General features: G+C 43.1%; 1 protein-coding gene across 1 annotated transcript in view; it reads left to right on the forward strand.

The window, feature by feature from the left end:
• CNTN5 (contactin 5) overlaps window positions 1-17,117 on the forward strand; it is a 699,531-nt gene that overhangs the window by 310,661 nt on the left and 371,753 nt on the right. Inside the window, exon 8 of the mRNA XM_030200224.1 lies at window positions 6,612-6,793. Coding sequence (XP_030056084.1) covers window positions 6,612-6,793 — 182 coding nt within the window. The remainder of the gene's footprint in view (window positions 1-6,611; window positions 6,794-17,117) is intronic.

The raw sequence follows: 17,117 nt of genomic DNA on the forward strand, positions 1-17,117 counted from the left end.
AAGTGTTCGATTTGTTTAGACCAGTGTACGAAGAACGTTACAGTTACCGCAATACACTTTAGGTTTTTGGCCAATGATGAACAGAGGATCTTTTTAAAGACCTGTTTCAGCTCTGTTAGATGTGTATCATCGAGGAGCTCTGTGAGGCCTTTTTTCCTAAAAAAATCATCATTACACTCACAGCTGCCACACTACTGGATACGTGTGTTTTTTTCATTCAGTGGGGATATCTTTTAGTTGTTATTATCTCACGATTTCATATCTCCACACCCTATTCAATTGTATTTAGACAATATTACCACATAGCCATTTCTTTTTTTTGGTCTTTTTACCCACTGCGGTAAAAAGGGCCCTAGTGCACTGAAAAAAATGGCTGCCACCGCTAACACAGGGCCCTTTTTACCACAGCTTGGTAATAGGGCCCCATAGGCACATGTCAATCAGTGGTGCCTTTGACACACCAAAGTGCCGTATACCTCTAGGTGTCAGCTTATACAATTGCCCCAAATGTCATTTATGTTTTTGATTATGGTTTAGATTTGCACTTGCATTGTAGGGGTCATGTTGGATGCTATTTTTACCTCAATGGATGGGGAGCGAAATTGATGTTTTTTAACTGCTCCATGATGCTCTTGATCTGGTCTGTTCATTTCCTGTTGGAATTTTAATGTTGATATGGATGGTTTTTGGTAAAGACAAGTTGAAGGAGGTGGTAAGTAAGTGGACTTGTAGAAAGAAAACTCTAGATGGTGAATAAAGGAAACAACTTATTTGTTACTTTGTGGAAGGAAGAACTTAAAAATATAGCATTTGACTGGAATTTGCAGTTGGATGAATCATTTGAATTAATTATGCCAGTCAAATGGGTATTTGGATGATTTTCAGGTTTATTTTCTAAAGGGATCGCCGGCGATCTTCCAACACAAACCGGTAGATCACCGGCGATCTCCTGATCCCGGCCAAATCGGTATTATCGAAAGCCGATTTTGGCCGGCTTCAACCGCTGTTTCGTTGTGGCGCCAGCCAACCTTCAAGGGGGCGTGTTGGTAGGGTAGCGAAGGCGGGACGGGGGGGGCGGGATGGGGACGTGGGTACGAGATGGCCGGCTTCGCCTTATAATGGAAAAAAAGAGGCTGGTTCAAACGAGCATTTCGCCGGCCAGACTTGGTCCATTTATTTTTAGGACCAAGTCTGGAAAAGTGCCTCAACTGACCAGATGACCACTGGAGGGAAGCGGGGATCACCTCCCCTTACTCCCCCAGTGGTCACCAACCCCCTCCCACCCAAAAAAAAAACTAAAAGTTTTTTTGCCAGCCTGTATGCCAGCCTGAAATGTCATACCCAGTTCCTTGACAGCAGTATGCAGGTCCCTGAAGCAGTTTTTAGTGGGTGCAGTGCACTTCAAGCAGGTGGACCCAGGCCCTCCCCACCTGTTTCACTTGTGGTGGTTAATGTTGAGCCCTCCAACCCCCCCCCCCAAAACCCACTGTACCCACATGTAGGTGCCCCCCTTCACCCCTTAGGGATATGGTAATGGTGTAGAGTTGTGGCAAGTGGGTTTTGGGGGGGGATTTGGGGGGGGGGGCTAAGCACACAAGGTAAGGGTGCTATGCACCTGGAAGCTATTTTTTTTTTTTGTAAGTGCCTCCTAGGGTGCCCGGTTGGTGTTCTGGCATGTCAGGGGGACCAGTGCACTACAAATGCTGGCTCCTCCCACGCCCAAATGCCTTGCATTTTGCCGGGTTTGAGATGGCCGGGCCCGGTTTCCATTAAGGCTGAAAACCGAGGCCGGCCATCTCATATAAACCCGGCGATCCGCCAGCGATCCTGTTGTAAACCCTGCGAGCGATTTGGCCGGCGCCAAGCGTATTTCAAAAATACGCTTGGCTCCGCCCGCTTACGGCACCGGCCCCGAAGATGGCCGGCCATCAATTTGGCTGGTGCCATTCGATTATGTCCCTCTTTGTCAGCTTAAGAGTGAATGTCGTAAGCTGAAAAGAACCAAGATTGGCTTAGATTTTTCAGAGGATAAATTGAAATAGAGGGAGAGAATTACCAGTAAGCAACAAAAAAAACAATTAAGATTTCAGGCTAAAAATGAATTTTATGTAAAGGTCTTAGGTGGTGGGGGGGCATGATTTTATTCTGTGTAGTGAATAGTTTCTTTAAGATTAATGATTAGTATGGTGGACTGGCTTTTCTGCTGCCCTGTTTGGTGAGTTTTCCAGCCAGAAACTGAGAGGATTGGCAACAGTTGGTTTGGACAGGACTTGATGTGCCATCTCTGAGTAGTCAGGGGAGAGTGCTGGTTCAAAACAAAAGGATTTATGGGTGACTCCCAGTTATTCACACTGGGATACATTTGCAGAGGTAACTTGTTTAGCTAAGAAATTTAATAGGGGGATTTGCGATCTAGATCCCTGTGGTGCTTTTTTGTTTATCCATTTACCCATAAATGGGTTTCTTTGGCTATCCTCTTTTATAAATGTAGTCTTGGCAAAAGGTTGTTTCTCAGAGTTCTTGGGATAAATCATTTTGACAATGAAATTGAAATCTTCAGGAGCAGATCATATGTTTAGTTCAAATGATTGCCACATTGCTAATATTCCTTTCCTTGCAAAGTGTTGGAGGCAGGGCCAGCATTCAAGAGTAGCAACCAAGGGAGTTGCAGTGGAACCCCATGCCACCAGGGGCCCTGTGCCTGCCTCAAGTTGAAGGAGGCATAGCCTGAAGGTGAGTACTGGGGCTTCCTTCCCAGATTCTGCCCTGGGCCCCTGTATATCTAACACCATTACAGGAATGTGGTATATGCTGGAATTTCTGCTGGCAATATCAAATGCTTACAAATCTTAGAGAATGCAGCAATTTGGGTTTTGAGTAATATTTGAAAATATGATCTTTATTTAAGTGATTTCATTAATTGCCTAATCATTTTAGAATTGATTTCAAAATATTGGCTATTATGCATAAAGCCTATTCTGAGCAAACTCCCTTTACCTGAGTTCTTTAGCTCTCCCATATGTACTCACCAAGTTATTGAACTCATTTCAAGGTAATGGAATTGTAGTTTCCCCGATGGCAAAGGCACATTGGGAATATACATGTGAAAGTACTTTTTTTTTTTTTGCTAGTTCCCTGTGGAATAAGATTCCGATATGGGCAGAAGGAAATCTGGAAAAGGTTAAGGCCTTTGATGAACAAGGGAGGGGAGGGAAGGATTCATTAGATGTTTCTGCGTGATATATTTATTATTGCTATAGAAACATAGAAACATGACGGCAGATAAAGGCCATATGACCCATCCAGTATGCCCATCCTCTGTAACCCCTAATTCTTCCTGTTGCTAAGCGATCCCACATGCTTATCCCATGCCTTTTTAAATTCTGGAACAGTCCTCGACTCTACCACCTCCACCGGGAGGCCATTACATGCCTCCACCACCCTTTCCATGAAATAATACTTCCTTAGGTTACTCCTAAGCCTATTCCCTCTTAACTTTGTCATATGCCCCCTCATTCCAGAGCTCTCCTTCATTTTAAAAAGGCTCTCTTCCTGTACATAAATGCCCTTGAGATATTTAAACGTTTCTATCATGTATCCTCTCTCCCTCCTCTCTTCTAGCGTATACATGTTGAGGTTCATAAGCCTGTCCCTATAATTTTTGCATTCAAGACCGCATACTAATTTTGTAGCCACCCTATGAACCGACTCTATCCTGTTTATATATTTCCATGGCTGCGGTCTCCAGAACTGCATGCAGTACTCCAAATGGGGCCTCACTAGAGACTTATACAACAGCACTATCACCTCCTTTTTCCTGCTGGTCATGCCTCTCTTTATGCACCCATGCATCCTTCTGGCTTTCACTGTCGCTATTATAGGGCTTCATTTACAAAGCCGCGCTAGAGATTCTCACGTGGCAAAAGAGAGGAAGCCCATAAGAATTGAATGGGCTTCCTCTCATTTGCCACACAAGGAACCAGTAGCATAGCTTTATAAAAGAAGTGGGATGTTAGTTTCACTTGTACTGACACTCTGATTTATTCTCATACAAATGGACCCATTCATTGACATAAAAGGGGATTCAGCAGGGACCATAGCCCTTCCCTATCTGGCCTCCAGCAGACCCTCTTCACACATTATGTACTACCTCCACTGTGTCCCCTATCTATAATGAAGCTGTAATGAGGACAATGATGTTCTGAGTAGGTGTGGTTCCTGATTGATGTAGCTATGGCCATCACTGATATGACCTCCTCACCTTTTGTGTTTCTATTCTAGGCCATCCAGCATCCCTGGGAGTCCTCCTAGTTCTTCTTTTGTATCATACCAACTTTCTTCTAAGCATGGTGGTCATATTCAGCCACAGGCCATGGGTGTGGTAGGCATAGTTTATGGCTGATGTAGTACCACATTACTCAATAAGTTAGGGAAACACGTGAGGAACATATACATGTCAAGCAACAAATATAATGGATTGTTGCAGCTCACTTAAATTTCAAAAATACATGGTAGAGAAAAAGATCTCAAAAATCCTGCAGGAACTCACACACTCTTATGGTAATTAGGACTAACATGTTGCCATATAATAGGATCAATTTTTGTCAAAGGCCCAAAACCTCCACCACATGGAATAATGTTCAAAAAGTTTTATAAGATACTCATTTCATATACTTTTCATCAGCAGGGTAAAAACTTAACACATATCAGACACCGATCGCAATGGGAGCCCCTTTCACCAGTGACTTCTTCAGGGGATTCAACAGTGTCTCTATTGCAGCTATTCACTCACTCTACCTGTACCTGCTATGTGGTGGAAGATTTTGACCAGTGATAAGAATTGGTCCTGTTATATGACAACATGTTATTGTAAAAGCTCTTATAACCCACATATCTCAAAAACACTATCCAGCTTATAATCGAAAAAGAAAAATGCCTATATTGCGACCCAAATCGGGAGATAGACGTTTATCTCACAAAAACGAATAAAGCGGTATAATCGAACGGCAAATTTGGATGTTTTCAACTGCACTCCGTTGCGGATGCGGACAAAGTTGATGGGGGCGTGTCAAAGGCGTGGTGAAGGCGGAACTGGGGCGTGGTTATCGGCCGATCAGAGATGGGCGCCTTTCGCCAATAATGGAAAACAAATATGCGTTTTTAGCGCGAATTTAGGGCACTTTTCCTGGACCATGTTTTTCCACGAATAAGGCCCCAAAAAGTGCCCTAAATGACCAGATGACCACTGGAGGGAATCGGGGATGACCTCCCCTGACTCCCCCAGTGGTCACAAACCCCCTCCCACCACAAAATATGCCATTTCACAACTTTTTATTTTCACCCTCAAATGTCATACCCACCTCCCTGGCAGCAGTATGCAGGTCCCTGGAGCAGTTGTTAGGGGGTGCAGTGGACTTCAGGCAGGTGGACCCAGGCCCATCCCCCCTACCTGTTACAATTGTGCTGCTCAATGCTTAGTCGTCCAACCCCCCCCAAACCCACTGTACCCACATGTAGGTGCCCCCCTTCACCCCTTAGGGCTATAGTAATGGTCTAGACTTGTGGGCAGTGGGTTTTGAGGGGGATTTGGGGGGCTCAACACACAAGGGAAGGGTGCTATGCACCTGGGAGCTCTTTTACCTTTTTTTTTTGTTTTTGTAAAAGTGCCCCCTAGGGTGCCCGGTTGGTGTCCTGGCATGTGAGGGGGACCAGTGTACTACGACTCCTGGCCCCTCCCACGAACAAATGCCTTGGATTTATTCATTTTTGAGCTGGGCACTTTCATTTTTCATTATCACTGAAAAACAAAAACGCCCAGCTCACAAATTGTCAAATAAAACATGGACGTCTATTTTTTTCGAAAATACGGTTCGGTCCGCCCCTTCACGGACCCGTTCTCGGAGATAAACGCCCATGGAGATAGACGTTTTCATTCAATTATGCCCCTCCACGTGGATAACAAAATTCACATTCTTAATTAAATTGAGAAACAATACAAAACCATAGGATGTGTAAGTTGCTGCGGGAATTCTGAGGTTTTTACTTTCACCATGTAGTTTTGAAATTTGTGTGAGTTGTAACAACCCACTTTACATGGTTAATCTCCCTAAAGTTCATAAAACATATATGTTAAATCTGTGGTTGTTTAATAAGCAGTGTGCCATAATACCGGACAATCAATACTGCTGTATTAGTGAAATAATCAACTTTATGATTTTGTTATGCAACAAGTGGAATAGATATCAGCCTTTTGAAATCACCTGTTTAGAATGATAGGCCATCTTCTCAATTACAGCAAACAACTGAAAATTATTTTAAGTTGTTCAATAAAACCAATGCAGCTTAACTTGCTTATCTCTAATTATAACCTGGAGACAAAGTTCTAAATACTATAAACATCAAATGCAATCACAGCTGTGAAGGAAAATAGCAATAGAGTCTTAGACATCCCTCCAGGAAGGAGAAGTACATTTAATGATACACAAATCTAGATTATGTTTACTCTGTGTTGCTACATTGACTATTAAGCAAATTGTCAGATAACAGTATCTTTGCTCTTATAGGGGAAATAAATAAATAAATAAATGTTTACTCTGCTTTTCCTCTTTTAGTCCAGTTCCAACAATATCATGGAGGAAAATTGGTGGCTTTATTCCTATCAAATCACATCTGCGAAAATCCCAAGCTGTGCTTGAAATCCCTACTGTGCAACTAGAAGATGCAGGAACATATGAGTGCAAAGCTGAGAATTCACGGGGCAAAAATGCCTTCCGAGGACAACTTCAGGTGTACAGTAAGTAGTTCCTACTTTATAGGGAGCCATGTCTCACATTAAGGGGTGAATTCTGTATATGGCATAAAAAAATCAGCACTGAAAAAAACATGCTTAGCGCTATTCTATAAACCTCACCTAAAGTTAGGTATAGTTTATAGAATATGCGTAGCATCCATTCCCGTGACTAAAATTTAGGTGTGACCATTTACGTCAACTAAAACCTGGTGTAAATGCCAGTAACTGACTTAGTGCTGATCAGGCATATTCTATAACAGTGTGCGAAATTTGTAGGAACACCCATGTCCTGCCTGTGCCCCTCCCATGGCCACAACCCCTTTTCAGATCTACGTGTTAGATTTACATGAACCACTTTACAGAATATACTTAGAAAGCTGTGTGTGTTAATACTAATTAGTACCAGTTAGTGTCAATAATTGTTAATAGCCAATTATCGGCACCAATTGGCTTGTCCACTAATTAAGTTTCATGCGCAATTTGGCAGTTCTACCAAATTTGCATGCACAACTTTAGGTACCATATATAGTGCCCTGTTTACTAAGTCACACTGTAGATGCGCTAAAGTTTTTAGCGCATGCTAAAAATTAGCATGAGCTAACACTAGAGATATTCATAGGCATATAAGGGTGTCTCTAGCATTAGCGCGTGCTAAATTTTAGCACGCGTTAAAAATGCTAGTGTGCCTTAGTAAACAGGGCCCATAGAATCTGGAGGTAAATCCAGTTCTCATATTGATGATTGTTGTGATAAGTTTCAAGAAATGTTAAAGGTGCATGAAGAAGAACCCAATCCCATGACAAGCACTGAGAAAATAAGTTTCTCTTCTTGACCCTCCAATGCAGCGCTATGTGTTGCTTAAGTAATTTTATAAAAAAAATTTTTTATATAAATTATCAAAAATTATTTATTACTTTTCATTCAGAATTTCTGTTCACCATATATATCCTATTATTTTATTATTCTTTTATTATTTACTAGTAAAAAAAGGCCCGTTTCTGTTAGAAATGAAACGGGCGCTAGCAAGGTTTTCCTTGGATTGTATGTTTCAGAAAGAGCGTGTGGGAGAGATGGAGCGTGTGTGTCAGAGAGAGAATGTGAGAGAGAGAGAGAGACAGAGTGTATGTGTTTGTGCAAGAGAAAGAGTGTGTGACAGACAGTGTTTGTGTTTCTGTGTGACACTGTGTGAGAGAGAGGGACAAAGACAGTGAGTGTGTGAGTGAGAGTGTATGTGGCAGACAGAGAATGAGTGACTGCGTGTGTGGTGTGAGGAACCCCCTCACCCCCTCCCTCTCCCCTGCCCCCTTGCAGCCAGGCATCTGCAGCGACCCTCCTCTCCCCGTGTTCCCCCTGCAGCCACCCATGCCCATCAACCCTCCTCTCCTCCTGCTGCGTCCTTCCTATCTCCCCTGCTCCCCCTGCAGCCACCCATGTGGTCTCAGGACCCCCCCCCCTCACCATCCCTCCTGTCCCCCTGCAGGCACGCATGTGTAGCATCCCTCCTGTCTCCCCTGTCCCCCCTGCAGCCAGCCATGTCCAGCGACCCTTCTGTCCCCCTGCCCCCCCTGCAGCTACCCATGTCCAGCGACCCTCCTCTCCTGTGCAGCCACCCATGTTTGAGGACACTCCTCTCCTTTTTCACTGTTCCTCCCCTGTGGCCAGCCATGTCCATCGACCCACCTGTCCCCCCTGATGACCACCAACCCTTCTGTCCCCCGCCCGCCCTGCAGTGTCCGTCCTGTATCCCCTGTACCCCTTGCAGGCACCCATGTGGTGTGTGGAGCCCCATCCCTATCTCCCTATCTCCCTGTTCCCTGCCCCCCCCTGCAGCCACACATGTGCAGTGACCCTCCCCTCCCCCTGCTTCCTTCCAGCCACCCTTGTCCAGCGAGACCCCCCTTCCCCCCCAGCCGGCGCAGCACCCAAAGAAAGCCCCTTGTCCCCCCCTTCACGCATCACCCGACCCCCCCCCACCGTGGCACATCACCAAGCCCCCCCCCTCATCAACCCCCTCGCCACCTGCAACCGCTAATACAAACTGTGTCCAGCGGCTGCTGCTTCTGCTATTCAGCAGCAGCAGCCCGTACATAAAGAAAACAAAAAAAAATCCTCCTAAAACGCACCTCCGTTGAGAAGCATCTCACATTGGCTGAAGTCTCAGCATGCGCTCTTCCTCTCCCCTCTGACGTCTCGGCGTTTCTCAGGGGTCTTCCGGCAGGGGCACTGACGTTGAGGGGAGAGGAGGAGCGGCTGCGGAGACATCAGCCAATGTGAGATGGTTCTCCACGGAGGTGCGTTTTAGGAGGTTGTTTTTTTTGTTTGTTTGTTTTCTTTATGTACGGGCTGCTGCTGCTGAATAGAAGCAGCAGCAGCCGCCGGACAGAGTTTGTATTAGCGGTCGCGGGTGGCGAGGCGGTCGATGTGGGGGGGAGGGGCTTGGTGAAGCGGCAGGGGAGGGGTTGGGTGATGCGGCAAGGAGGGAAGGGGGTAGGGGCTTTCTGATGCCCCATTGCATGGGTTGTTGCGGCGATGCGGCAGGGGGTCACTTAGAGGTGCACCGTCGAGGCTGTGTGTGTGTGTGTGTGTGTGTGTGTTTGTTTGTGTGTGTGTTTGTTTGTGTGTGTGTTTGTGTGTGTGTGTTTCTTTGTGTGTGTGTTTGTTTGTTTCTGTGTGTGTGTTTGTGTGTGTGTTTGTATGTGTTTGTTTGTGTTTGTGTGTGTTTGTTTGTGTTTGTTTATGTGTGTGTGTTTGTGTGTGTTTGTTTGTGTGTGTGTGTTTGTGTGTGTTTGTTTGTGTTTGTGTGTGTGTGTGTTTGTTTGTGTGTGTTTGTGTGTTTTTGTGTTTGTGTTTGTTTGTGTGTCTGTGTGTGTGTTTGTGTTTGTGTGTGTGTGCGTTTGTGTGTGCATGTGTGTGTGTGTGTTTGCATGTGTGTTTGTGTGTGTTTGTGTGTGTGTGTTTGTTTGTGTGTGTGTGTGTGTATGTTTGTGTGTATGTTTGTGTGTTTGTTTGTGTGTGCGTGTGTGTTTGTGTGTGTTTGTTTGTGTGTGTGTGTGTGTTTGTTTGTGTGTGTGTGTTTGTGTGTGTTTGTTTGTGTGTGTTTGTTTGTGTGTGCGTTTGTGTGTGTTTGCGTTTGCGTTTGTTTGTGTGTTTGTGTGTGTGTGTTTATGTGTGTGTGTTTGTGTGTTTGAATGTGTGTGTGTTTGTATGTGTATGTGTTTGTGTGTGTGTTTGTATGTATGTGTATGTGTTTGTGTGTATGTGTGTTTATGTGTGTGTGTGTTTGCGTGTGTGTGTGTTTGTGTGTATGTGTGTGTGTGTTTATGTGTGTGTATGTGTGTTTATGTGTTTGTGGGGGGGTTGCGGGTGACTTTTGTGGTCTTGTGGTTGGGGAGTTTGTGTGTGTGTTTGCATTTGTTTGTGTGTGTTTGCATTTGTGTGTTGTGTGTGTGTGTGTGTGTGTTTGTGTGTGTTTATGTGTGTGTGTGTGTTTGTGTGTGTGTGTGTTTATGTGTGTGTGTGTGTTTGCGTGTGTGTGTGTTTGTGTGTGTTTATGTGTGTGTGTGTAGGTGTGTGTGTGTGTGTTTATGTGTGTGTATGTGTGTTTATGTGTTTGTGTGGGGGGGGTTGCGGGTGGCTTTTGTGGTCGTGTGGTTGGGGAGTTTGCCAGCAGTCTGTAGCGATTCCTAGGCAGGGGGAGGAGTACGGAAACACTCCCCCTGCCTGGGTCGTTGTTTGTTGGAGGGGGTTGCCAGTTGGTAGGGGTGCCTTTATGGATCCCTTTACTCTCTGTGTTCCGCCTTCGAGGGCAGGGCAGAGAGACATGGTGAGTTGGATGGCTTCACCACCATGAACTTACAAACTGTTTAGGGATTTTGCAGATGGCTTCTGCAGGTTGTCTTCAGAATGTTGAGGTAGCGTTTTATGTACAGATGGGGCGTGGCTGAGGGCGGGTCTATGAGTGAGGGTGATTGGTCCTAGCCTATGAAGACTACAGGATTTTTGTGCTTCTCTGCCTTGGAGTGAGCTTCTCTGCCTTGGAGTGAGCTTCAGAACGTTCAAGGTGGGATTTATTAATATAGATATATATTTTTTTTATTATCCATTTATTTTTATTTTTTTTTATTTAGTATTTATTATTTATTTTTCATGCACCTTTTTTCAATCCACTCCAACACTCCAAAATTTATGGTATGGTTACCACAAAAGAATCACCATTTCTCGTATGATTTGATTTACAGTTGCTTCTTTTAATTATTTTTAAAAAAATTATATACTTTAAACAAATATATCTTGTTCTGTCATCCATAGATACTTTTTATGTTTAATCCATGAAGAATTGTTCTCTCTATATATACCACTACATTTTTTATATGATTTCCATCATGATTGTTTTAATTTTAATTTTATTTTTCCTTTTGAATTATGATTGTCAATTTATTTTAATTTTATTTCCGTATAGATTTATTTGACCCCTGATGCAGGCTTTGATGCTGAAACATGGTCGTGTCGGGTCGTCAATTGATTATCAATAAAGTTTCTTGGCTTTCCTCCACACTTGTCCTCACTTTTTTGTTTTCGTTGCTTATATGTAAGCCACATTGAGCCTGCAAAAAGGTGGGAAAATGTGGTATAGAAGTGTAACAAATAAATAAGTAACGATCATTTGTGGTAACCGTAATTACACCTCTGGAGATACTTTATTATTATTATTATTATTAGACCAATAGAAACACTATCCTAAATGTATCCATATAGCTATGTGTATAGTGGTTGAATATTGCCAGCTATCTATATAGCGATGCCACTCACTGCTCTTTAGTAGGAGGTGCTAAGGGAGGAGTAGCAGCTTAGTGGTTAGTACAGCAGATTTTGATCCTAGGGGACAGGGTTCAATTTTTTACATCAGCTCCTTGTGACTCTGGGCAAGTCACTTAACCCTCCGTTGCCTCTGGTACAAATAAGTACCTGTATATGCTATGTAAACTGCTTTGAATGTAGTTGCAAAAACCACAGAAAGGCAGTATAGCAAGACCCTTTCCCTTTCCCCTTCTGTGTTAGCCTGGAGCAGGTACTCCTTGTGAATCTGTATGTTTAATGCACAACCCGCAGATGAAAAAATAAATAAACCATTGAGAACGCCCCTTCTGGGTGCAGCATTAGTTTTGGACTTGCTGCATGTTAAAATTCTGTGTTATATAACATGTTAAGTCTAAAAATTAACACCCCTAGGTGTAAACATTTTTATTTATTTATGTATTTGTTTATTTATTTATTTATTGCATTTGTATCCCACATTATCCCACCTATTTGCAGGCTCGATGTGGCTTACATAGTTTTGTTAACATTGTCATTGCAAGGTGACATGTACATTTAATGTTGTGCAGAAGTTAGATGAGGGTAAAAGAAGAAGGAGAGGAATGATTTAGGTAGCTATAGTAGATGAGTTATCTTAATTGAGTGGATCGTCGTGTGGATTATTTTGGCTATTAGTTCTCATTGTATGCCTTGCTGAAGAGATATGTCTTAAGAGATTTGCGAAAGATAGTTGTTTCGCCGATTGTTCTCAGGTCTGTAGACAGTGCATTCCACACTTGCGTGCCCAAGTACGAGAATGAGGTCACATGCATCTGCTTGTATTTTAGTCCTTTACAACTGGGGAAGTGCAGGTTGAGAAATTTACTAGGTGTGCCTCATTTCCAGGTTTTCTAAGATTGTATTGGTGTTTCTAACTTCTTTTTTTGTTTTTCAAAAATAAAAGTAAGATTCAAGGCTAAAACCTGACTAACAGCTAACTAAGGGGCCCTTTTACTAAGCTGCACTAAAAGGTGACCTGCACTGTTACTAGTGCATAGGTTTTCTACATGCTGAGGCCACCTTCTAATAAAGGGGTAAAATGGCTGATTTTTGTATAGCAGCAATAATTACCGCACGTTAATTTTTCTATTGACGTGTGAACCCTTAACCATACCTATTTTCTAGGTGGAAAGGGCCCATGTGTGAACCCATTAGCGCTGAACACACCTACTTTCTGCCCCCCAAACGCACCCCCAACACTAAAAAATAAAAATTATTTTTTTAGCATGTGGGAAGCGTGCATACATTACTACTACTACTATAAATCACTTCTATAACGCTACCAGTCGTACGCAGCGCTTTACAATTGCACATGAAGAAGACAGTCCCTGCTCAAAAGAGCTTACAATCTAAATCAGGACAAACAGACAGGACCAAAAAGGAGAAGGGAAGGACAGACAGAAGGACACATAAAGATAAGATCAAAGTTACAAGTCAGGAGTCGAAAACAGCATCAAACAGGTAGGCCTTCAGTCCGGATTTGAAGGCAGCCAGGAATGGAGCTAGACGCAATGGCTCAGGAAGCCTATTCCAGGCATAAGGTGCGGCGAGATAGAAGGAGCGGAGTCTGGAGTTAGCGATGGAGGAGAAAAGTGCAATTAGGAAGATTTGCCTAGTGAATGGAGTTCTAGGGAAGGAGTGTAGGGAGAGATGAGGGTGGAGAGGTAGTGAGGGACTGCAGAGTGAATGCACTTATAGGTCAACAAGAGGAGCTTGAATTGTATACAGAAACGGATAGGGAGCCAGTGAAGTGATTTCAGGAGACGGTTGATATGGGCATAACGACTTTGGAGAAATATTAGTCGTGCAGCAGAGTTTTGAACAGATTGAAGAGGAGAGAGATGGCTGAGTGGAAGACATGCCAAAACTACCACTGGACATCTCAGTGCGCCACTCAGTAGTCGCTTTTAACCTGCGGTAAGCATGCATTAGTACTTATTGCAGCTTAGTAAAAGGGCCCCTAAGATTACTTTTAGCCCTAATCATACATTCCCTAATAATTCTCAGGCAGTAAGATAAGCTATTATAATAAAAATTCCCTACATTCACTCACAGGCATCACATCTGAACAAGGTTTGAATCACATTCAATTTTTCACTGCACAAAAATGTCCCACATTCTTCTGTAGGACCAGTCTTAATTTTGGGAGTTCCATTTTACTCCAAATACACTACTGTTATTTAAGAATAAAGAAAATTTGCCCCAGCCAATTCAAAATAGTAGTGTTCAGTCAGCTAAACCGTTCGTAGTAACACAGATTCTTTCTGCAGTTAAAATCTGTTTCTATAGTCAATGTGTGTGTGAGGGGGAGGGGGTACTTATCTTTAGGCCTGATCAACAAAGCTTAGCAAATGAAGATTTGTTTTTTTTTATCACCGTTTACACATTGGCATAGTAATAATCACTATTACTGGAACACTTGCTCTTTCTTATGTAATTCCAGTCTTACCAGAACAGCCAGCAGATAACTACTTTCCATCAATCAAATGTTATAACGGTGGAAGATATTTCCTACTAACATGCAACTTTTCTTATTTCTTGTTTCACTCAACACTTTCATCAGTCAATATATACTCAGGACATAAAAAATAAATAAATAAAATAAAACACTCTCACACATCAACTCACTTTCCACAGTTAGGACACTCAGTCCCAGTTCCTCTACCCAATCTCTGCACCCAAAAAAGAAAGAAAATTTTTTTTCTATCAAGTAGAACTTCTCTCTCATGAGCATTGGGTATCAACAATCTTCCTCTCCACCGTTCTAGTCTATTCTATTACGTTCTTCTATTCTGCAATTATCCCAAAGGTTCAGCATGGATAACATCATATAGAAGTCCTCTACTCAAGTAGAATAACAATTAAGAGTTCATACAATTCAGTAAACAAAGTAAACAGGTTTCAGCTTGAAATAGATGAGCTTTTAAGGCCTCCATTACTATGCTATTCCATGACTAACATTTGAACTGAATTACTTTCATCACAGTTAATATATTCTCAATTCTTTGCCAGAACAGTTAAGAATCTATCTTCCTACACCTAGTAATATAATAGAATCATAATAGGGTAGATTCTTAGAAAACCTAAAAAAAAGTTTAAAGGAAAGTAATCTGATAGTATTTTAGTTCCCAAACTTGATGACCAACTAAGGGTAGGCAACCTTAGAGCTAACAAAATCAACTTGGAAGTTAGACAAATTTAAAAAATCTAAAGATTAAAGTGCAGAATAATCATTTTCATCATCCAAATACAAATTAAGATCACCTATTAAAATCATATTCTTAAAACTGCTGCATAATAGGCAATAATTGAGATTAACTTAAACTGCACTAAATTTCAATTCCCTGGAGCTCTATAGATTATTATTGTACTCAAGGTATCAAAATCATCAGTATGCTGTAACTGACAGACCATATACTCCAAACCTTGATCTATCAAACCAGCACTATACTGATGGTGTAAAGATCTTTATAAATTAAGGCCAGACTACCTCCCTCCCTAGGACAATGTAATACCTTGAAGACAAACATCAATAACATAAGTTCCCAACTGACAAAAATATGCCTCATACTCAATTAGAAATTCTCCCCAGAACATTCTGCACAAGCCCTTCCCATCTTGGACTGCAGCCAATCAGAGAATCCCATGCTAGCTTGAGCTCTCCTGCATGAGCTCTCACTGAGTGCAGCACAACCACCATGTGCACACCACCCATTTCTGTTACAGCAGTAGCCAATGTTCTCTTCAACCAGCAGTTCGCCCATTACTCTTCAATCATAAGCTTCCAATACATTTTTCCATAACTCTGGCCCTCTGCTCAAGTTCCCCAGTGCATTCTGCACTACTATTACTTCTCTCACACACTTCCACATAGACTTCTGTAACAAGCTCCATCTCTGTTTAGGAAAATGGTGCAGTTTTCCAGTTTTAGCTCTCCAGCAATCCACAACACAATTCCCCAGACAGCGCACATATATTTTCAATACTCTTCTATAACTTATAGTCTAGGCTCAAGAGCACCCACAGCTATCACAGCTGTTTTTCATGCAAACACAACCTGGGCCCACTGCCTCATGTACAATACCACAGGATAGTGACTTCACAGGCCTGCTTTCTTTAAAGGAGCCAGTGGTAATCAAATTCCCATGCCCACACTGCAATCATCCCTGGAAAAGATCATCCTGATCAGAGGATCTCCACCCCCCCTCCAAAAAAAAGCCAGACACACCACCCCTCCAAAGATATCATTAAATCTCCTAAGAGATCCCCAATACCCTCACCCATCCCCCAAAACAACTCACTACTTGTGAAACAGGCAACCACCCGGGACTTCTGAGAAGACTACACATCTCCCAGATGACTCTCCTGGACCACCAAAGACACCTTCTTCATTCCCCAAGAAAGCAGCTCCTCTTTTCTGAAGTCATCCTAGACCTACCGGGTCTGTCCCTAATGTTTACCTGTAGAGAGCACATGGACAATCTCCAGTAACTCCTGCTGCTAGTCTGCCAATATCAAAATGGTTCCGCTACCCCTTGTTTTCTGAGATGAGTACTTTACATCTGCAATAAACTCATTCAAACAAGCAATTGCAACTGGCAACAACATATTCCTCCTACAATTCAACATGTCCAGTGCCTTCGACATGGTCAATTGGTCAATCATGGAATACTATTACATATACTTTGGAATTGGAGGTACAGTTCAGGGCTGTGCCAAGGGTCTCTGGTGCCCCCCTGCAGACTATCAGTTGGCGCCCCCCCCCCCCCCCCCCCGCCGGCAGCGGCAGGAATTCACCGCTACCGCTGCTGTTTGGAACCTCTCTTCTGCCGTGACCCACCCCCTTCTGATGCAACTTCCTTTTATGCGGGGGTGGACCAGGGCAGAAGAGACTTCAATCAGGCTGCATGAAGCGGTTGTGAATTACTGCTGCTGCCGGGGAACTTCCTTCAAGACATTTGTGGGGGGGGGGGGAGAGAGTCAAAGAAACAGGGAGAAATGTGGCAATGGGCCCCCTGTTGCTCTGGGTCTTCAGTTGCCAGAAGTCAGTCCGCTCCTGCCCACATCTCACCTATGGAGCAGCTGTGGCACACCTGTTGAAAAACACTGCATTGGACTTTGTGTGTAAGCAAAATAAGGTAGCCACACATAGGGTGACATCATCACTAGAAGACGCCAGTTCTGACCTGCTCCCTAGAGCCCAGAAAAATCTTTGAGCATGTCTGAACTTGCACACCTAGTGGTTACTACAACCAAAGCACCCATGTGCCAGTCTGTTTCATGAGCTTTTAGCCTACAGACAAATTCTGCTCCACTCTCTATAACAATGCTGGATTCCAAAGCACAAAAAACAAAAGACAAATCAAAATCAAAGGCCAAGCCTCACGACCCAATATGAAAACCAGGATTTAAAAAATACCCACAGTGCGGGAAGAATATGGCACTATCAGACTCCCATCACATGTGTGTCCAG

Source organism: Microcaecilia unicolor, chromosome 4 (assembly GCF_901765095.1).
Source record: "Microcaecilia unicolor chromosome 4, aMicUni1.1, whole genome shotgun sequence".
Lineage (NCBI taxonomy): Eukaryota > Metazoa > Chordata > Amphibia > Gymnophiona > Siphonopidae > Microcaecilia > Microcaecilia unicolor.